General features: G+C 39.3%; 1 protein-coding gene across 1 annotated transcript in view; it reads right to left on the bottom strand.

Moving 5' to 3' along the window:
* Window positions 1-23,024, bottom strand: part of ccdc73 (coiled-coil domain containing 73) — a 197,208-nt gene that overhangs the window by 114,984 nt on the left and 59,200 nt on the right. The window contains exon 9 of the mRNA XM_073049832.1: window positions 10,113-10,192. Within this exon, the coding sequence (XP_072905933.1) occupies window positions 10,113-10,192 (80 nt within the window). The remainder of the gene's footprint in view (window positions 1-10,112; window positions 10,193-23,024) is intronic.

The raw sequence follows: 23,024 nt of genomic DNA, 5'->3' as shown, positions 1-23,024 counted from the left end.
CTAACACCGCCACCCAGCTTCGTGTCATCTGCAAACTTGGAGATGTTGCATTTAATTCCCTCGTCTAAATCATTAATATATACTGTAAACAACTGAGGTCCCAGCACTGAGCCTTGCGGTACCCCACTAGTCACCGCCTGCCATTCTGAAAAGGTCCCGTTTACTCCCACCATTCTTTGCTTCCTGTCTGCCAACCAATTCTCTATCCACATCAATACCATACCCCCAATACCCTGTGCTTTAAGTTTGCACACTAACCTCCTGTGTGGGACCTTGTCAAAAGCATTTTGAAAATCTAAATATACCACATCCACTGGCTCTCCCCTATCCACTCTACTAGTTACATCTTCAAAAAATTCTATAAGATTCGTCAGACATGATTTTCCTTTCACAAATCCATGCTGACTTTGTCTGATGATTTCACCTCTTTCTAAATGTGCTGTTATCACATTTTTGATAACCGACTCTAGCATTTTTCCCACTACTGATGTCAGACTCACCGGTCTATAATTCCCCGGTTTCTCTCTCCCTCCTTTTTTAATAAGTGGGGTTACATTAGCCACCCTCCAATCCTCAGGAACTAATCCAGAATCTAAGGAGTTTTGAAAAATTATCACTATTGCGTCCACTATTTCTTGGGCTACTTCCTTAAGCACTCTGGGATGCAGACCATCTGGCCCTGGGGATTTATCTGCCTTTAATCCCTTCAATTTACCTAACACCACTTCCCTACTAACATGTATTTCCCTCAGTTCCTCTATCTCAGTAGACCCTTGGTCCCTTACTATTTCCGGAAGATTATTTATGTCTTCCTTAGTGAAGACAGAACCAAAGTAGTTATTCAATTCGTCTGCCATGTCTTTGTTCCCTATGATCAATTCACCTGTTTCTGACTGTAAGGGACCTACATTTGTCTTGACCAATCTTTTTCTTTTCACGTATCTGTAAAAGCTTTTACAGTCAGTTTTTATGTTTCCTGCCAGCTTTCTCTCAATCTTTTTTCCCTTTCCTAATTAAGCCCTTTGTCCTCCTCTGCTGGTCTCTGAATTTCTCCCAGTCCTCAGGTGTGCCGCTTTTTTTTGCTACTTTATATGTTTCTTCTTTGGACTTGATACTATCCCTAATTTCCCTTGTCAGCCACAGGTGCACTACCTTCCCTGCTTTATTCTTTTGCCAAACTGGGATGAACAATTGTTGTAGCTCATCCATGTGATCTTTAAATGTTTGCCATTGCATATCCACCGTCAACCGTTTAAGTATCATTTGCCAGTCTATCTTAGCTAATTCACGTCTCATACCTTCAAAGTTACCCTTCTTTAAGTTCAGAACCTTTGTTTCTGAATTAACTATGTCACTCTCCATCTTAATGAAGAATTCCACTATGGTCACTCTTACCCAAGGGGCCTCGCACGACAAGATTGCTAACTAACCCTTCCTCATTGCTCAATACCCAATCTAGAATGGCCTGCTCTCTAGTTGGTTCCTCGACATGTTGGTTCAGAAAACCATCCCGCATACATTCCAAGAAATCATCTTCCTCAGCACCCTTACCAATTTGGTTCACCCAATCTATATGTAGATTGAAGTCACCCATTATAACTACTGTTCCTTTATTGCACGCATTTCTAATTTCCTGTTTGATGCCATCCCCAACCTCACTACTACTGTTAGGTGGCCTGTACACAACTCCCACCAGCGTTTTCTGCCCCTTAGTGTTATACAGCTCTACCCATATCGATTCCACATCCTCCAGGCTAATGTCCTTCCTTTCTATTGCGTTAAACTCCTCTCTAACCAGCAATGCTACCCCACCTCCTTTTCTTTCCTGTCTATCCCTTCTGAATATTGAATATCCCTGGATGTTGAGCTCCCATCCTTGGTCACCCTGGAGCCATGTCTCTGTGATCCCAACTATATCATATTCATTAATAATTATCTGCACATTCAATTCATCCACCTTGTTACGAAGGCTCCTCGCATTGACACACAAAGCCTTCAGGCTTGTTTTTACAACACTCTTAGCCCTTATACAATTATGTTGAAAAGTGGCCCTTTTTGCTTTTTGCCCTGGATTTGCCTGCCTGCCACTTTTACTTTTCACCTTACTACTTTTTGCTTCTACCCTCATTTTACACCCCTCTGCCTCACTTGTTCCCATCCCCCTGCCACATTAGTTTAAAGCCTCCTGAACAGCAGTAGCAAACGCTTCCCCCTAGGACATTGGTTCCAGTCCAGCCCAGGAGCAGACCGTCCTGTTTATACCTGTCCCACCTCCCCCAGAACTGGTTCCAATACCCCAGAAATTTGAATTCCCTCCCCCTTGCACCATTTTTCAAGCCACGCAATTCATCTGAAATATCCTCCTATTTCTACTCTGACTAGCACGTGGCACTGGTAGTAATCCAGAGATTATTACCTCTGTGGTCCTACTTTTTAGTTTATCTCCTAACTCCCTAAATTCACCTTGTAGGACCTCATCCAGTTTTTTACCTATATCGTTGGTACCTATTACCTCCACCTTCCCATCAAGATTCTACTATTCAGTTATATGATGGATAATTTGCCATGGCCAATTAACATACTAATCCACATACCTCCCGGAGCAACACAGCACCTGGAGGAATCTCACATGATCACAGAAAAAAGGGGCAAACTTCACAACGACAGCACTAGAGATCTGGATAAAAAAAAGGCAACAGCTCTACTCGATCTTCAGCAGTGAATTTGACTTTATTTCAGCAGTGCTCTATTAAGACTCAAGCCTAGTGGATAAGCAGGTGAGGTTTTGTGCAAAATGTGCAGGAAAAGGTTTGTTGTGGATAAATCATTTTAGGCGGTGGGAAGAAAGGTTACTGAGATATAAAAAAAGATATACGTGCTTCCTTTTGAACAAACTGAACATGAGAATGACAGTGACATTTCTTATTCTTTAGGATGGTGGTGATCATCTGCACACTGAGGATGTCATCCTCGACTGGTGGATGAAACATCTGCAAACTAATTGCCAAGCTCGGCAAACACCACATATCAAATCTTTTATTCTATTGTAACAGGCAGAGTACTCAGCTTTCCAACCCTTTCATCTCAAACAATGTATTCAATCTACACTGAAGTAGCACAATACATTTTTATAATATTAGCTTATATGAATTCAAGATTTCTTTACTCTACTTTGACCCAGTGAGACTGAACCCTAAGTTTGCTAAGGTTAATCATTAGTTTTACATACTGATTATGTTTTGCCTATCCAACTGATGCAGATATACATTGTTAATAAATTACAATGTAAATAAATATCTTAAAATTAGGTAAAGTTTAGGATAGGTTGAAATGCTGACTTAACATTGTGGACCAAATGGCCTGTATTATGAGGCACTGGTCAGTTCTATTATCTGTACTGCACACAATCATGCCTTAAATAAATTACCATTTTACAGAAAAAAAGACTGCTAACTGTACGTAATGAAAATAACTGAAATTGTAAGACAAAAAACAATTGATACTGGTCATCTATATGTTAATTTTTAATACATGATTGGGTGTAATCCAGCTAATAGTACCGAACAATGCCTCACAATACAGGCCATTTGGTCCACAACAAACAGGTTTGTTGTCTACATATAGAACACCAGCATCAATTTGTATGCAAAAGGTCAATTTTAATCAATAGGACAGTACTTTTTCCCCTGAAAGGGTTTTTCAAGGTAAGGAATGTTACTGGGGAATAAAATATTTCCCATTTGAGGCACTTAGAAGCATGTCTGAACACTAACAATTTGAGTCTCATGATTCTCAGACTACGTCCACACTTCACAGGATACATCCGTAACCAAAGCGTTTCCTCTTCGTTTTTACCCTCCGTCCACACTAAAACGGCCTTTTTGTTCCCCAAAACCGGAGCTTTTCAGAAACGCTCTCCAAAGTGTGTAATTTTAAAAACACCGGATTGGCCGGAGCAGTGTGGACGGGGTAACCAGAGAAATCTGAAAATGCTGTCACACAGCAGCGCGCCATTTCATTGTTTTCCTTAACACAACCTAACATTTTCAGAACAGACGGCAACGAGACTGAAGCCAGAAGAGTTAGAAATGTACTCACCAAATACTTTGACCCATAACTTACTGAATAAGTATACTCACTTTACCGTTTTCTGTCCTTGCTCATATGAGGGTGGTTTTACCTATTTATGCAAGTACTTCTCTGACAACAGATGTGTAACAGCCTAATGTAACATTGTATGGAAATACAAGATAACACTGATGCAGACATGTTTTATACACTTAACAAGGTGCTTTATTACTGCAACAGAGTCAGTCAGTTTTTCAATGTTCGTCATCAGCTGGGTCAATCTGTCCATGAACTCCCTGTTGGTTGCCTCCATACGCTCCACTATTTGTTTTCTTTAGTTTTAAGTTCTCCTGCGCGAGAGCCAACAGCTGTCCGTCATTTTAAGATTTTCTAGTCTGTAACTACACAAACGCGCACTTTCATGGCAAGATTCGACACCAAACATGTCGCTTGTTTTCTGTAGATGTGTCCTGCATTCGCCGAAATCTCCAGTTCAATGTGGACAGAGATATTTTTTAAAATGCATAGTGCAAACGCCAATCGTTTTTACGCGAAACTGGCGTTTTCAAAATTATCCGATCTAGTGTGGATGTAGCCTCAGTATCTGCAGAATCACTTGTGTTAATGTCTAAACACTCGCTGTATTGCATTAGCTTGAAAAGATGCCATTTAACCATTAAATCTGCACCAGCCCTTTGCTTTTAAACCCATTATCCAGCTCCTTATAGCAGAACTTCATTTTACCCTTTTCCTACCCAATTCAATCCTTTTCCAAAAGTGATGACTGATCCCATTCCACCAGCCCTTCAGGAAGATAACCTTCCAATCATAGTTGTTCACTATCTGAGCGATATCCCCATCATCACTAGGTCTTTTTTCAATCTCACATCTGTATCCTATGGTTCTCAACCCTTCTGCCATAAATACTATTGACATTTATTTCTATAAAATTATTTTTAAATCTTGTGTTCTAAGAATGATCCTAAATTCTTCAGTCTATCCATAAAACTGAAGGCTTTCCCACTAAATCCTCTTTTTATCCTCTAATACAGTGCCAAAATTGGCACAATGCACCAGCTGTAACCAAATCATCTTTATGGAGACCATCTCCTAGCTTGTGTATTGTGTTCATTTTAAAGAGAACACAAAGGAAGAAAACACTTGTTGTTCACTCACAAGGAAGGCCTTGAAGATAAGGAAGCTCAGGAACATAGCCAAGTGGGTGGGAGGGGTGGTAGGGGGAGAAGAACTGACTGAAATTGGAGTCATTGATAAATGACAGAAGAAAAAGCCAAAATAGAACCAATATAGGAGTACCCAGAAAAGATATAACACAACCAAATCCACAATATCATTCCTTTGATTCTACCCTTTCCTAGAACTTCTTTTGCTAATCAGTAACTTTGCATCTTATCTCATAACTCTTCTTCCAAACACCAACCTTTAATTGGCAGTGTCAAGTCTTGGGGAAATTTATGCCATGGCTCTATTCACATGAGTACAATTACTGGGCCTGTCAAACTTAGTTCACAACTGACTTACAATCAGAACACAAGTTAGGTTGCTCTGCTAGTAGGGAACGGGTAATATCTAATGACTATGATATTTAAATATAGGAAAATGAGTTTTTAGCTGTTTGGAGTATTGTCTATTTGCACATATCCGCTGTTAGTGAATAAAGGAATAGAGTCATTAATAACTCCAGTAAAATAAACTGGTTATCACCTCCATTAAATTACAGATGAAGAATTTAGCATAAGAGCATTAAGCATTTATAGGCAGCGTGGCCAATAATTGCATCTATCCTAAAATGTTTGCTGGCATGGAATGACTAACTGCTAAATGTTTAAAACTGCTTTGGAGCAACACCAGAAAAAATGGAACTTGAATCTACTGTTCTAGGCTAAAATTTGATTTCCTACTACCACCACCCCACCCAACCCTCCCCCCCCATGCATGTAATTTCAAACAGATTAATTTATCACATGTGTATTAAAATAAACAGTAAGATGTGTCATTTGCATTAATAATCACACACCTCAGGAACTGCTGGGGGTCCACATTCCGGCACCAACGTAGCATGCCCACAATGCTCCGCAGAACAACACAGCATACAGAAAAACAGAATATACCAAGCAACAAAGCAACAACAGTGAAACAAGCCCTGCTCCTCCCTCCTTCCCACCCACCTGTCATGCACCTACAGTTCGCTAACCCCAGGAAAGCTGTCTTCTTCAGCTTCCAGAGACCTCGACTTCTGATTGGTCTTTGGGCCTCAATCCAGACTTCCATTCGACCTTGGGCTTAGATCTTCAGTATCAACCCAAGATTCACAGATGACGATGAATAAGGAAGCTGGATGAAGGCCAGACCTCCAGGCCTTGAATGCTAGATTTGCCAATGATGGAACCATGAAAACTAAGCCTGAGGCCGCAACGTCAACAGAGACAGCAGCTTGGCTCCATCTTCAAATAAAGTTTACTTTGTTAACTGCATTTTTCATTGTGATAAAATGTGTGAACAGTCTTGTGAGTTAAATCAGAGTTCACAATGATAAATATTCATAATCTAGTCACGGTCCGTGCATACATTTGTTAAATCAAATATTTTCTCTCTCATATGTAAAATATATTGTGTGTATATAGGCACATACACATATACACACAGATATCAAATATGTTAATATTAAAAATATGAGGATAATTATCTTGCATGGTGCACAGTTTTCCTACTGTTATTTTAAAGCTAGCTCTACTTGGTTTATTTTAAAATCAGTTGAAATTTTCATTAAAATAATGGTGCAGGCAATGTTACAAGAGCATATTAGCTTTAATCTACTAATGGTGAACTCTAGGCCTTAAGTGCACACCATTTAGAGTTAATAATCTATCCTAAATATTCCAGTAAAGGGTGTAAATCAGATTTTTTTGAACAAGTGACAGAATCATTAAGTAGCTGTTATGCCTCTTAAAAATATTACTATAATTATAGCAAATTGCCAGCTATTTAGATTTTAGCACTGATAATTTCATATCTCCATATAAATCTCCACAGAACATCAAATTGCACAACAGAATTTATTAATAATAATCTTAATAAATAATTGTGAACACACAACTATAAAATTCAGAGTCAAAGAATAATTATAATGCATTAATACTGACCATCAATGCAATTACATGCCCTCTGAGCAAAACAAAATTCCATTTTTTCTCAATGTTATTAACTGTGATTGGTGTCCTTTAGCATTTAAGCACTTCATCCAAGCTGAAGTTAAAACTGGTGAATCTTTCACTGCAGCTGCACCACAAAGGATGTTATCAAAAAAGAGCCACTCAAATATACGTAGACAAATAATTAGGAATGCTTCCCAAACACAATAAGAAGTGTTGGTATTTATTGGGTAAAGGCCAATGCACTTTTATAGCTGAGCTATAACTTTGCAGTAATCTGTTATAGAAAGGTATATTATTTACATTGTATGCTAATCAAAAGGCAAAAAATGAACATCCTAAAATAAGCTGTAATAGAAAAATCAAGAGTTATAGTTGGCTGAGTTGTGCCACATTTAGCTCGCCACCCAGAGTCACCACCTTCAGTACCCAGACTCCATTAGGTCAGATGCAGAGATCTCATTAAGCTGTCTCTCTACACTTGAGAGGCACCCAGTGAGGCCTCAGCAGTTAAGTCTGAATCAATGAATTTCTGAGTCCTCATTGGGCACACCACCCCATCCCTAGCTGTAAAATTCTGAAAGCCTTCAACTCTCTGAAAACCTATGGGTTTTAATATTTCTAATCTTAAGAGGTATTTAAACCATTAAAATGTCTGTAAATTTTAGAGAAATGTGAATCAATTTTTTAAAAGGTTATAATATTAATTTAAAACAATAACTAATTAACCATATCAAGCTATATTACATGAAAACAACAGCAAACCTTATTCAAATGAATTGGGTCACCAATCCAATGTTAAGTTTGATTGGATTTGATCAGAAATTAGGATTTCCCACCATAAAGCAGAAACACCCCACTTAGACAAGATTCTGCTATTGAAGTCTTCATGGAATCCAGCTATGGAGTACAGAGACAGATGTGATACCATACATCTATCAGCACTTCTCCATCCTACCATGTTTAATAGATCCTGTAGTTTATTTTTCAGGACACTTGATCACAACAATCCTGATTTGGTTTTTCAGAATCAGATAGTACAAAAAGCTAATTTTGATTGTGCCAGCTACAAATGATGGAGTGAAAGGAAAGCAGAATGTTTTTCTTCAAATATTAATATTACATTAATTTTAGCATTTGGGAAAGTAGTTTAAATATTTAAGTGAGGATTTAAGTGCATTTACTCAGAAAAGTAGTTTTGTACTAAGCACAGGAAATAAGAGTCAAGTAGCCTCCTAACATATTTTCCTCTGCTTGTAAATATACATCTAAATATACCATAGAAATGTTTTCAAAGATTAACCTAAAATAATCCAAAAGGATGTCTCCTTTGTTCTAAACTTACTTCCTTAGACTATTTTTTGAAAAACTGCCTCTGTAAGTTTAGAACTGGATACTCTTTTCATACTTTTTGTAAAACATCCCATGTATCAAGCTTTGAATGGCATCAACCTCGTTCCATTAGTAATGTATCTTCACAAATAAATGCACTGAAGCAGATAGTTTAGTCCTTCAGGCTAATTTCACACATCCAGTGACATCATAGCTGATCTGTGACCCAACTCCAAATGCATATCTTTTCCCAAAATCTCTCAATATATTTGGCTAACAGAAGTCCATGAGCCTCTCAATGAAAATTCAAAATAAATGTAGATTCAATTATTTTTTGCAGAAAAGATCCAGTTTCTATATTGTTTGTGCAAAGAAGCGCTTCAGTGTTTGTTAACTTCACTTTAGAAAAGTATAGTTCATTCAGGGCACAGATGAAGGTCCCCCCAGTCCTAACTGTTACCATTAGGTTAGAGGTACAGTAGACTTAGGTCCTACACCAGCCGGTTCAGGAACCCAGCTGATGGTTGAACCCTCCAACCATCAGCTCCTTAACCAGCGTAGATAACTTCATTCAGCTCAACTCTAAACTGATTCTACAACCAACAGACTCACTATCAAGGACTCTACAACTGATATTTTTGGAATCATTTTTTTGTTTGCACAATTTGCCTTCTGTTGCACATTGCTAGTTTGTTCATCTTTGTATATAATGTAGTTTTTCATAAATTCTATTGTGTTTCTTTATTTTTCTGCAAATACCTACAAGAAAATGAATCTCAAGATAGTACATGGGAACATATATGCACTTTAATAATAAATTTACTTTGACTTTAACTGCAGTTGAAAACATGTCTATAACAATGCCAGTGTGACATATACTGTGAGGAATTTAAATAAGTATACTATTATAATTCTGCAGATTATTGTTGAACCCCTTTTAGCCCTCACTTTGTGATCTGACAAAATCTGATAATTTATTGTAGCCAGATGCATTGCTCCACTGATGCACTTTGCCAAACTGAAAAGATGTAAGTCCTCCCCAGTGATTCTTCATTCAATAAGATCAATGTAACTCCCGCATGCTAACTGGTGGGTAGTTTAAAGCTAACCCAGTAAAGAAGGACCGAAAAGTCTATTACAAGAAAACAAAGCAATAAAAAGAAGAAAATAAGTGGCAGAGAGAATGACAGTTGTGTAAGGTTCTTTTAAAGCTCACCCAAATAAATGAATGGAATTGCAGTTCAATGGTTCAGATATATCACTGTCTTGACTCAAAGAAGTTATCTATCACTGCTTCTTAAAGAATGTTATCATTACTGTAAAAATTCCTCAATCATTACATATAGACATAGTAAATCACATCTGAAGATTTTTTTCTGTCAACTATTCCACATGAAATCATAACCACATTCTAAAGGAATCCACTTCCTACATTAGTAACATTAAACAGAAGAAATCTCAACTGCATTTAGAAGGCAACAAGAGGAATTATTGATCCATTCTCCTTTAAGAATTCAATGGTGCAGTATTTTCACTTGCCTGTTTTAGGTCATGGATGGCATTCTCCTGAGTTTCATTCACAACCATGAGCTTTTTGTTCAATCTCATTGCTTCCTCCACTGAAAAAAATGGAAACAACTAAATAAAAGTTGCAAACTGTTTTAAAAGCTAGTTTCTATTTTAAACATTATTTTATCTACTTTAACTGTACACAAGAATTTTAATTACCCACATTAACAAAACATGTGATACACTTTAAAAATATTTTCAAGATAACTAGAACCAATTTCTTTGGGAGGGGGAAGGTGTGTGTGTGTGTGTGTGTGTGTGTGTGTGTGTGTGTGTGTGTGTGTGTGTGTGTGTGTGTGTGTGTGTGTGTGTGTGTGTGTGTGTGTGTGTGTGTGTGTGTGTGTGTGTGTGTGTGTGTGTGTGTGTGTGTGTGTGTGTGTGTGTGTGTGTGTCTTTAATTTTGTTCTACAATTATTTAAATTGGAAGATTAAATAGGGCATCCTATTTAGAATCCTTATTTAAATACAGAATGTCATGATTAGACTGTACTATTCAGTACAGTCTATTCAGTATCATCTTGATCTTCTTCAAACTCTTGTTAAGGACTGGATTTCTACAAATAAGCTGTTAGAGCATGGAAATCTCTACCTTTCAAATAAGGAATAAGCACTTTAAGCAGATGATGATACAAAGTAATAAGAGGTACTTGATGCAGTGGGATTAGTTCTTGAAATAACTGGGAAAATAGCATAAATATAAAAGTTCCAAGTAAAACTCACAAAATGCAGGTGTAATTCAGCATTTCTACTGTATGGAAGGGAATATACACTGTTGACTTTTTGAATCAAGACCTTGGTCCAAAACGTCGACTGTCAATCCTGACGAAGGGTGTTGGCCCCAAATGTCGACTATTTATTTCCCTCCATAGATGCTGCCTGACCTGCTGAGTTCTTTCAGCATTTTGCTTGTGTTACTCTGGATTTAATCCCTTAACATCCAGAAATCTATCAAATAAATTTACCTGCAACTTTCACAGCCGTTCTAAGTAGAGAATTCTAAAGGTTCACCTCTCTTGAGTGAATAAATTTCTCCTCATTTCAATCCTAGATAGCCATGATAATTCTCACGAACTGCATCCCTGAACCTTAACTCCTTCAATGGAAAAATATCCTTCCCTCATTTAGGCTGTCATCACTCTAAATTCTGAAGAATACAAACCAATTTACTCAATCAATTCTCATACTGCAAACCTGCCATTCCAGGAATCGGTTCATAAAACCTTTGCTATAGCTCTCTACAGCATGTACGTACTTTATTAGGTAAGGAGACCAAAACTGTACACCGTACTCCAAATGTAGATTCACTAAATCTGATACACCTGCACGAAGACTTCTTTACTCCTATGATCAAACCACTCATAATGAATGCTAACACATCATTTGCCCTCTGCAATACCTGTTATATCTTTATATTAACCTTCAATAATTTGAGTAAAACATATAATGTAATCCCATTTGCAACGATCTTATGCCACACACTGGCACGTCTGATCACGTGACTGTACTTCTACTCCCAGATATAGGCAGAGACTGAACACCAGAACACCAATGGTGAGAACCAGGAAGGTACTGTCAAGCAAGGCAGAGGAATGTTTACATGACTACTTTGAACTGATTGATCTTCAGATCTGAATGAATATGCCATGGTTGTCATTGACTTCATCAAGACCTGTGTTGATGAGTTCTTGGCTTCAACAACATACCAAGTTTTCCCACACCAAAGTGCCTGAACGAACAAGGAGATCCACAGTCCATTGATGGTTATAGCAGTCAAGACTGGTGATTGAGAGTCCTACAAGAAGTCCAGGTACAACTGAAAGCCATTAAGAGAGCAAAAAGGTAATTCTGTGTGAAATTAGAAACACAATCAGATGCACAACAGCTGTGGCAGGATTTGTAAGCCATTGCTTCCTATAATGAATGTACAAGGGTATACGTGCTATCGTAGGGACAGAAATGTGGGCAGAGGGGGTGGGGTGGCCCTGTTGGTGAGGAATGAGATTCAGTCCTTTGCAAGGGGGGACATAGGGTCAGGAGAAGTAGAGTCTGTGTGGATAGAACTGAGGAACAGTAAGGGCAAAAGGACCCAAATGGGTGTTGTCTACAGGCCACCAAACAGTAGCATGGATATTGGGTGCAAGTAGAATAGGGAGTTAACATTGGCATGTGGCAAAGGTAATGTCGCAGTAATTATGGGGGATTTCAACATGCAGGTGAACTGGGAGAATCAGGTTGGTGCTGGACCACAGGATAGAGAGTTTGTAGAGTGCCTACGGGATGCATTCTTGGAACAACTTGTACGAGAGCCGACGAGGGACAAGACTATTCTGGATTTAGTGTTATGTAATGAACAGGATTTGATAAGCGATCTCACAGTAAAGGAGCCATTAGGAGGTAGTGATCACAATATGATAAGCTTTTATCTGCAATTTGAGAAGGATAAGGGCAGTTCGGAGGTGTCAGTGTTGCAGATGAACAGGGGAAACTATGGAGCCATGAGGGAGGAGCTGGCCAAAGTTGACTGGACGGATAGCCTAGCAGAAAAGACAGTGGAACAGCAATGGCAGGTATTCTTGGGAATAATGCACAAGGTGCAAAATCAGTTCATCCCCCAGAGAAGGAAGGATTCAAAGGGGGGAAAGGGGCCACAGTGGTTGACAAAGGAAGTCAGATCGCATAGCATTAAAAAAAAGGAAATATGACAGAGCTAAGGTGAGTGGGAGGACAGATGATTGGGGAGTTTTTAAGGAACAACAGAACTTAACTAAAAAGACAATACGGGGAGAAAAAATGAGGTACGAACGCAAGCTAGCCAGGAATATAAAGGAGGATAGCAAAAGCTTTTTTAGGTATGTGAAGAGAAAGAAGATAGTTAAGAACAATGTTGGGCCCTTGAAGAATGAATTGGGTAAAATTGTTATGGGAAACAGAGAAATGGCAGAAGAATTTAATGAGTACTTTAGATTTGTTTTCACTAAGGAAGACACAAGCAATCTCCCAGATGTATGGATGGGCCAAGGACATAGGGTAACAGAGGAAATGAAACAGATTGACATTCGGAAGGAAACGGTGATGAGAAGACTGATGGGACTGAAGGCTGACAAATCCCCAGGTCCAGATGGTCTGCACCCTAGGGTACTAAAGGAGGTGGCCCTGGAAATTGCGGATGCCTTGGTAATCATTTTCCAATGTTCCTTAGATTCAGGATCAGTTCCTGAGGATTGGAGAATGGCTAATGTTATCCCACTTTTTAAGAAAGGAGGGAGGGAGAAAACAGAGAACTATCGACCTGTCAGCCTGACATCGGTGGTGGGAAAGATGCTAGAGTCCATTATTAAGGACAAAATAGTGGCATATCCAGATAGCAGTGATAGGAATGGGCCGAGCCAGCATGGATTTACCAAGGGTAAATCATGCTTGACTAATCTGTTGGAGTTTTTCGAGGATGTAACCAGGAAGTTAGACGGGGGAGATCCAGTGGATGTAGTGCACCTCGATTTTCAGAAGGCATTTGATAAGGTCCCACATAGAAGATTGGTGGGTAAAATCAAAGCTCAGGGCATCGGGGGGAAGGCATTGACATGGATAGAAAACTGGTTGGCAGATAGAAAGCAAAGGGTAGCGGTGAATGGGTGTTTCTCGGAATGGCAGGTGGTGACTAGTGGGGTGCCACAGGGCTCGGTATTGGGACCACAGCTGTTTACCATTTACATTAACGATTTGGATGAAGGCATAGAAAATAACATCCGGTCCTGTTCACCCTGTACACATCAGACTTCAAATATAACTCGGAGTCCTGCCATGTGCAGAAGTTCGCTGATGACACGGCCATAGTGGGGTGTGTCAGGAATGGACAGGAGGAGGAGTATAGGAAACTGATACAGGACTTTGTGATATGGTGCAACTCAAACTACCTGCGTCTCAATATCACCAAGACCAAGGAGATGGTGGTGGACTTTAGGAGATCTAGGCCTCATATGGAGCAAGTGATCATTAATGGAGAATGTGTGGAACAGGTTAAGACCTACAAGTATCTGGGAGTACAGTTAGATGAGAAGCTAGACTGGACTGCCAACACAGATGCCTTGTGCAGGAAGGCACAGAGTCGACTGTACTTCCTAAGAAGGTTGGCGTCATTCAATGTCTGTAGTGAGATGCTGAAGATGTTCTATAGGTCAGTTGTGGAGAGTGCCCTCTTCTTTGTGGTGGCGTGTTGGGGAGGAAGCATTAAGAAGAGGGACGCCTCACGTCTTAATAAGCTGGTAAGGAAGGCGGGCTCTGTCGTGGGCAAAGTACTGGAGAGTTTAACATCGGTAGCTGAGCGAAGGGCACTGAGTAGGCTACGGTCAATTATGGATAACTCTGAACATCCTCTACATAGCACCATCCAGAGACAGAGAAGCAGTTTCAGCGACAGGTTACTATCGATGCAATGCTCCTCAGACAGGATGAAGAGGTCAATACTCCCCAATGCCATTAGGCTTTACAATTCTACCGCCAGGACTTAAGAACTTTTTAAAAGCTATTATTAATGCTTTTTGAGATAGTGATTTAGATGCATATCATATTTTTTACTGAGTTAAGTATTGAATGTAATTAGTTTTGCTACAACAAGTGTATGGGACATTGGAAAAAAGTTGAATTTCCCCATGGGGATGAATAAAGTATCTATCTATCTATCAGCAAATTTGCTGATGATACTAAGCTGGGTGGCAGTGTGACATGTGATGAGGATGTTAGGAGAATTCAGGGTGACTTGGATAGGCTGGGTGAGTGGGCAGATACTTGGCAGATGGCATTTAATGTGAATAAGTGTGAGGTTATCCACTTTGGGAGTAAGAACAGGAAGGCAGATTATTATCTGAATGGTGTAGAGTTGGGTAAGGGAGAAATACAAAGAGATCTCGGAGTCCTTGTTCATCAGTCACTGAAGGTGAATGAGCAAGTGCAGCAGGCAGTGAAGAAGGCTAATGGAATGTTGGCCTTTATTACAAAGGGAATTGAGTACAAGAGCAAGGAAATCCTCTTGCATTTGTACAGAGCCCTGGTGAGACCACACCTGGAGTATTGTGTACAGTTTTGGTCTCCAGGGTTAAGGAAGGACATCCTGGCTGTAGAGGAAGTGCAGCGTAGATTCACGAGGTTAATTCCTGGGATGTCTGGACTGTCTTACGCAGAGAGGTTAGAGAGACTGGGCTTGTACATGCTGGAATTAAGGAGATTGAGAGGGGATCTGATTGAAACATATAAGATTATTAAGGGATTGGACAAGATAGAGGCAGGAAATATGTTCCAGATGCTGGGAGAGTCCAGTACCAGAGGGCATGGTTTGAGAATAAGGGATAGGTCATTTAGGACAGAGTTAAGGAAAAACTTCTTCTCCCAGAGAGTTGTGGGGGTCTGGAATGCACTGCCTCGGAAGGTAGTGGAGGCCAATTCACTGGATGCTTTCAAGAAGGAGCTAGATAGGTATCTTATGGATAGGGGAATCAAGGGATATGGGGACAAGGCAGGAACCGGGTAATGATAGGAATTGATCAGCCATGATCTCAAAATGGTGGTGCAGGCTCGAAGGGCCGAATGGTCTACTTCTGCACCTATTGTCTATTATAAGGTGAAAATTAACAGCATAAATAGCAGTGATGCTTTACTCCACAGAGCTCAATGCCTTTTATGCACACTTTGAAGGGAGAATAACACTTCTCTTGTGTGAATACCCAGAGTATCTCGTGACCCCCATGATCTCAGTCTCAGAGGCTGATGACAGAACATCAAGAATGTGAACCTTTGCAAAACATCGGGTCCTGACAGTGCTTCTGGCAGTCACCGAAACCCTGTGCTAACCAACTAACTTCAAGAGGTTGATTATGGCTAAAATTGATTCCCGTCTAATTAAGGACTTGGGCCCACTGCAATTCACCTACTGCTGCAACAGGTCTACAGAGGAAACAACCTCACTGACACTCCACTCTGCTTTGGAGCACCTAAACAATGGCAGAACATACATCCAACTGCTGTCTATCAATTACAGTTTGTTGTTCAATATTATTATCCCCTCTATATTAAACTTTCTTAACCATGGTCTCTGTACACATCTCTGCATCTGGATCCACAACTTCTTTATTGAAAGACCACAGTCAATATGATCAGTGATAACATCTCCTCACTGACAATCAACACAGTTACTGTACACCTTAAGGATGTGTGCTTAGCCCACTCTCTACTCTCTCAATAGTCACGGCGGTATGACTAAGGACAGCACAAATGCCATCTATAAATTCATTGATGACACTACTGAGGTTGATAAAATCTCAGATGGTGATAAAGAGATATACAAGAATAAGACAGATCAGCTGGTTGAGTCATATTGTAGTAACAACCTCACACTCAACATCGGCAAGATCAAGGAATTGATTATGGACTTCAGGAAGGACTGGTCAGGAGAAAACATGCCAATGCTCATTCACGGGTCAGTGGTGGAAAGGGTGAGCAGCTTTAAGTTTCTGGGCATCAACACCTTAGAGCATATATGTCAAACTCAAGGCCCGCGGGCCAAATCCGGCCCGCGGTGGAATTATCTTTGGCCCGCGAGATAATATCTAATTACTATTAAAGCTGGCCCCAGTAATCGAAGCGCCTATGGCGTATGATATGGCTAATGCTGAGTTTATTCAGGTACCAGGTTTTCAGGGTTTTTAGTGTTTATTCGGCAGTCTTGCTCGGCAGTCTTCTTCATAAGAAACGGAATTTGTAAAGTGAAACACTTTGTAGTTATAGCAGAGACTGAGACACATGAGAGCAGGCTGAAAAAACGGAGGCAACGAAAGCTGCGTTCGCACGCGTCCGACTGATCCGGCCCGCATGAAGCTGCATTTTGCTCAATCCGGCCCGTGACCTAAAATGAGTTTGACACCCCTGCCTTAGAGGATCTGTCCTGGGAACAACACACTGATACAGTCATGAAGAAGGCACATCAGCAGCTCCACTTCATTGCAGTTTGAGGAGATTTGGTATGTCCCCAAAAACCCTTTAAATTTCTATAGATGTATAGTGGCAAGCATTCTGACTGTTACATCACAAACTGGTATGGAGACTCCAATGCAAGAGGCTGCTGAGGGTTATAGATTCAGCTAGCTCCATCACCGGCACAACCCTTCCTGTAACCAAGAACATCTTCAAGAGGGAGCGCCTCAAGAAGCAGCTTCCATCACCATTTGGAACGTTCCATCATATCATTATAGGAGTCTGAAGACCCACACTTGACAACTCAGAATCAGCTTCTACCACCTCCCCCACCGCCATCTGATTTCTGAATGATCCACAAAAAACTACCTCAGTAATCCTTTATTTTCGACTATTCATAATTTATAGAAATTTTATATTTTTGCACTGTACTGGTGCCATAAAATAACAAATTTATGTCATATAAGACAATGATATTAAACCTGATTCTGAAAAGTAAAACTCGTTAACAACTTATTGTTTATTTACAACAGTACTGTTAATGAAGTAAAAAGCTCCAATGTGTAACTCAGGATCACCATGAAACAAAATTTAGCAGTGAGCAACGTATTGGCCATTCTTTAGTTTAGAGGATTACTGAAAGCAATCTTGCAGTTTTTAAGTAGAGATTAGCTCACTGCCAACTGTAAGATTCAGCCAAAGTTCTTCCCCTCTAGTCCTGCATTGGTTCTTAATTTTTTTTAAATGGCTGACTTAACTCACAGATGTGAGCATGTTTTCAGAATGTTTTGAAAATTTATTAATTTTATTGTAGCAGATTTATGGTTTATTTAGATATACCAATATGGCCCATTTTCCCCATCCCATTTAAGAACCCGGTATTAATTCACTAGAATCACAGATTTTTTGATCTGCCTGCACAACTTACATTACATCAAAACTTAACTAATTCTAGTAATATTAATGTTACAAGCAATCAAAAGGCTGAACATCAAAACCCTTATCTACAGAACCTGCTTTTCAAACATTCTGGATACTGTTGGTGACAATATTATCATAACATTGGGGCATGCACTTAGTTTTACAAGCATAAAGTTTCTTTGCTATTCATACACGCAGAAACAGGCCCTTTGACACAACTTGTCCATGCCGACCAAGATGCCCTCCTGAGATAACTGCATTTAGCACCTGACCTTCTAAGCCTTCCTTATCTTTTAAACATTATACTCGTTCCAACTTTGCCACTTCTGCTGGAAACTCATCCCTTATACCCACCACCATCTGTTTGGAAAAATCTCCTCTTCAAGCCTCCTCTCACTTTAAATTTATGTCCTCTGGTTTTCAATTCCCCACCATGGGGAAAAAACTGTGGCTAACATCTTATCTATGTCTCTCATGATTTTGTAAACTTCTATAGGGTCACCTGTCAGTCTCCCTCACTTCAGGGAAACAGTCCCAGCCTATTCAGTCTCTCTACAAGAAGTACAATTTTTAAATTTTACTTTCAAACATATGGAAATTGTAAATAAATACTGATTTTAAGTCTGAATAACTTTAATCTCAATAAACACATAAAATGCTGGAGGAAATCTATGGAAATGAATAAACAATGAACACTTCGGTCGAGACGTTTCATAAAGCAGACCTTTAATATGATTAAGTATTTTATTCTCCATTGAGTCGCGGAATCAGACCAGCAAGACACACAATCCATGAATGATTAAAAAGATGTCTGTGTTTCATAATGAAATAAAACAAAAATGTAGAAGTTGAGATATAAGAATTTTTTTCATATTTAACAATCCTTTAAATTTAAAAGAATTGTAAGGCAATTATAATATAAAAGTTGATTTTTAAGTCTGCTTGTCCATCTTTCAGCCTGCCTTGCAGTGGTTGCATTGTACACTATTATGTTACCCTATCTAAAGCTCAAACATTTCTCCACCAGCTACAGAGAATAATCATGCCACTATATGCCACTTGCTCCACCTGCTTTCCATTTGCTTCAACATACTGTGGATGGGCTCACATTATATCTTTAGCTACCTACTAATTTTGAAGCCAACTTGCACAGTCTCTAGTTAACTGCCCCTTCTTCCCCTCCCAACACATCTGACAAGCACAATTTCTCCTCCATCTCTCTCTTAATCCACTCAAAACTGTAACTGGTTTCAATTACAGTCTTCACTCAGCTTTCCATTGCTCAGCCATCTCCCCTTCCAAGCTAATGTTCTTCACCACCTTTTCCTTAAGGGTAGCTCACATATTTAATGTAATTTTGCAATTTCCTGAAGAAACACTCAATTTTATTTAATTGAATGACTTTAGTCAGGGTCACCGATTCCACCAAAAAGCTTTAAATTACAATGCCTTCAGAACATCCAGAAAAGTACAGTCACGGTCAATGCCTACATCACCGTTCAACTCTATCAGGCACGCATTAATAACTTTACTTTGATATTTTTCTTTTAAAACTCTGCCATATCATGAGGCAACATTTCTGATTAAAAGGCTTTTGCTCTACCTTTACCTCACCTTTGAAGTTTCTATACTTTCTGAAAGAAATAACTGTGAAGAGAGAGAAATGAACAGGAAATATAACAGAAATAATTTTAAATCTCCTGATTAATTTTCTTCTAAAGAAGTTCAATTCTATGTTTGTACAATTTAGTTGTTCAGCAATATTTATAAGTCAATACACCATTTAAAACTCACATTTTTGAAGACAATAACCTTCTTCATCTATTTCCAATCCTTAATTAATGGGTAATTGTCCAAAGTACAGAATCAGAATCAGGTTTATTATCACTGACATATCACAAAAGTTATTGTTTTGCAGAAGCAGTACAGTGTAAGACATACCAACACAGTCACTTCCATACAGCCTGGTACTGCAACAATATACCCTTTGCAAAGCAGGGTATCTCACATCAGCTTCTAGATTTCTGCATTTAGTTATGCACATTCAGACCACAGAAGTTGTCAAACCTTGTTCACAAAACTAATGAGCTCTTGTAGCCTCTTTTCTTAATTACAGTGAAAGTCTGGCCCAGCATTTTGGATGACTTATTGAATGATTTGGACACTTGAATCTTTTAATTTAGGCTTCAAACATCAGCAGCATTTTGTATTTAACAGACAATGCATCCGGTTGTATTTGAATGTTCAGGACAGATTAGAAAATGCTAAAAATTGCTTCAAGGTTTTTAGAAACTGAAAGACTCTTTTTAAAATCATACCAATATTCCTCTAGAATTCTATTTTTAACAGTACCTTATATTTAAAGTATTTTATATATACGCAACACACCATTACAAATAAATCCAACTGAGCAGCAGAAGCACTAACCAATTCAGTATAAACTGCTCACAGCCTATATTAATATTCAACAGGAATTTTGTACAAAATGTTTCATTTGATACTGACAATGGTGATATCTAATACTATGTCGCCCCAGGATGGCTATACTTTGTTGCAAAATTACCCAACAATCACAAGAACTGACATTTAGAACCTAGTTCTTGCTTAATAATTATTCAAATTTTCTGGCAACAAATTCTGAAGTTCAAAACCATACCTGTAAGATATCACAGAGCAGGTCAACCGAAAACATTAAAATAACTGAAGTATGCTTATCATTTTCCTCTGATAAAATTTGCTTGTTTTCTGTACCAAATCTTTTGAATGGGCACATTATATCAAGTCATAATGAATAATATAAATTTTGCAGTTAAGATAAATATTAATTCAGTTTATCTCTCTTGCTTTAAAAATTTCACTAATGAAGAAATCAATGAGGTTCTCAGAAAGCTGGGTTCAGAAGTTTACTGAACTCCTAGTCTGCTATGACACAGGCTTCACTGAGAAAATAAGATCCCTAAATCTCCCATTGCATTGAATTTTAATCATACTTCTTAAGAAAATACAAAGACATTAGAAAAGATTCCAGAAGAAAGAACCATCCACATTTCTGTAGACAGACTGAAAGAGAATGGTCAGAAGAGCAGGTGAGGTATTAGGCCAATTATCAGCATAAGAGTGATGTCAAATGCAAGTGACAAAATTCATGCCAGAATGCAGGTTGGTTATTCAATCTTTGTAACCTGTTAGACCTTAAGACATATGAACAGAATCAGGCCATTCGGCCCATCGAACTTGCTCCGCCATTCCATCATGCCTGATTTATTATCTCATGCTCCTGCCTTTTCGCCATAACCCAAGATGTCCTAAGATAACCTAATAAAGAACAGATCAACCGCCACTTAAATATTCTCAATGACTTGGCCTCCACTGCCATCCGTACTAATAAATTCCACAGATTCGCCACCATCTTGCTAAAGAAATTCCTCATCTCTGTTCTAAGTGGATATCCCTCTATTCTGAGGCTGTGCTCTCTGGTCCTGGACTCACCTACTATAGGAAACATCATCTCCACATCCACTCTATCTAGGCTTTTTAATATTCAATATGTTTCAAACAGATTCCCTCTCCCCCACACACATTCTTCTAAACTCCAGCCAGTACAGGCCCAGAGCCATCAAACACTCCTCATATGTTAACCCTTTCATTCCCACAATCACTCAGTGAACCTCCTCTGGACCCTCTCCAATGCTGGCGGATCATTTCTTAGATAAGGGTCTCAAAACTACTCACAATACTCCATACAAACCACCCAATGCCTTATAAAGCCTCAACATCATATCCTTGTTTTTATATTCTAGTCCTCTCAAAATAATTGCAAACATTGTATTTGCCTTCCTTATCATCAACTCAACCAGCAAGTTACGCTTTAGGGAATCATGCACAAGGACTCTTAAGTCCCCTTGCACCTCTTGTTTTTGAATTTTCTCCTCCTTTAGAAAATAGTCTACACCTTTATTCCTTCTACCAAAGTCCGTGACCATACACTTCCCTGCACTATATTTCATCTGCCACTTCTTTGTCCATTCTCCCAATCTGCCTAAGTCCTTCCGCATTCTGCCAGCTTCCTCAGCACTACCAGCCCCTCCACCTATCTTTGTACAGTCTGCAAACTTGGCCATAAAGCCATCAATTCCATCATCCAAATCACTGACATACAATGTGAAAAGAAGCGGTCCCAATATTGAACTGGTCACAGGCAGCCAACCAGAAAAGGCCCCCTTTATTCCCATACTAAATCTGCACAAAATTGACCTCACTAGTGAGTGAAATAACAAAGGCAATCAAGACACTAACTAACACGAGAAGTGGATTCTCGTTCCACACAATAACTACTACTCATGGAAACAGCCACTGGAAGCAGTGCACTCAAACACAGAAGCATGGGAAGAATACCAGTATTAAAGCGAGACCTAAAGCAGATCCTTGCAGACCCATACTCCCATCGATTCTACTTGCTAATGTCTGCATGGTGGAAAATAAACTGGATTACCTGCATCTGCATCTAAAACAGAGGGAGATGAGGGACAGTGGCACACTCATCTTGACAGAAACATGGCTTCAAGATACCTTTCCAGACTCAGCATCCAACTAGAAGGCCTAGTTTCCTTTCGGGTGGGCAGAAATTCTGAGACCTCCGACAAGACCCGTGGAGGAGGTCAGTGAATCTACATCAATATGAATCAATGTGTTAATGTCTTGGTAGTAATGGTCCACTGCTCTCCACAGTCAGTTTTTAATGGTGAAGTACAGGCCCTTCTACTTACTGAAGGAGTTCACTGCCATTGTAATTACTGCTGTTTACATGTCCCCTTGTGCTAGTGCTTGTGAAGTACTGCAGGACCTCTGCAGTACAATCTGCAAACTCCAGGCCATTAACCCCAATGGTGTCTTCATTATTGCTGGTGACTTCAATCATGCCAACTTTAAAAACAGTCCTACTAAAGTTCACTTGTCAACTTCACAACCAGAGCAGATGATATATTAGACCTGAATTAT

Source organism: Hemitrygon akajei, chromosome 6 (genome assembly GCF_048418815.1).
Source record: "Hemitrygon akajei chromosome 6, sHemAka1.3, whole genome shotgun sequence".
In the NCBI taxonomy this organism is placed as follows: domain Eukaryota; kingdom Metazoa; phylum Chordata; class Chondrichthyes; order Myliobatiformes; family Dasyatidae; genus Hemitrygon; species Hemitrygon akajei.
Note: the sequence above shows the minus strand (reverse complement) of the source record. Positions and strands in the feature narration are given on the sequence as shown.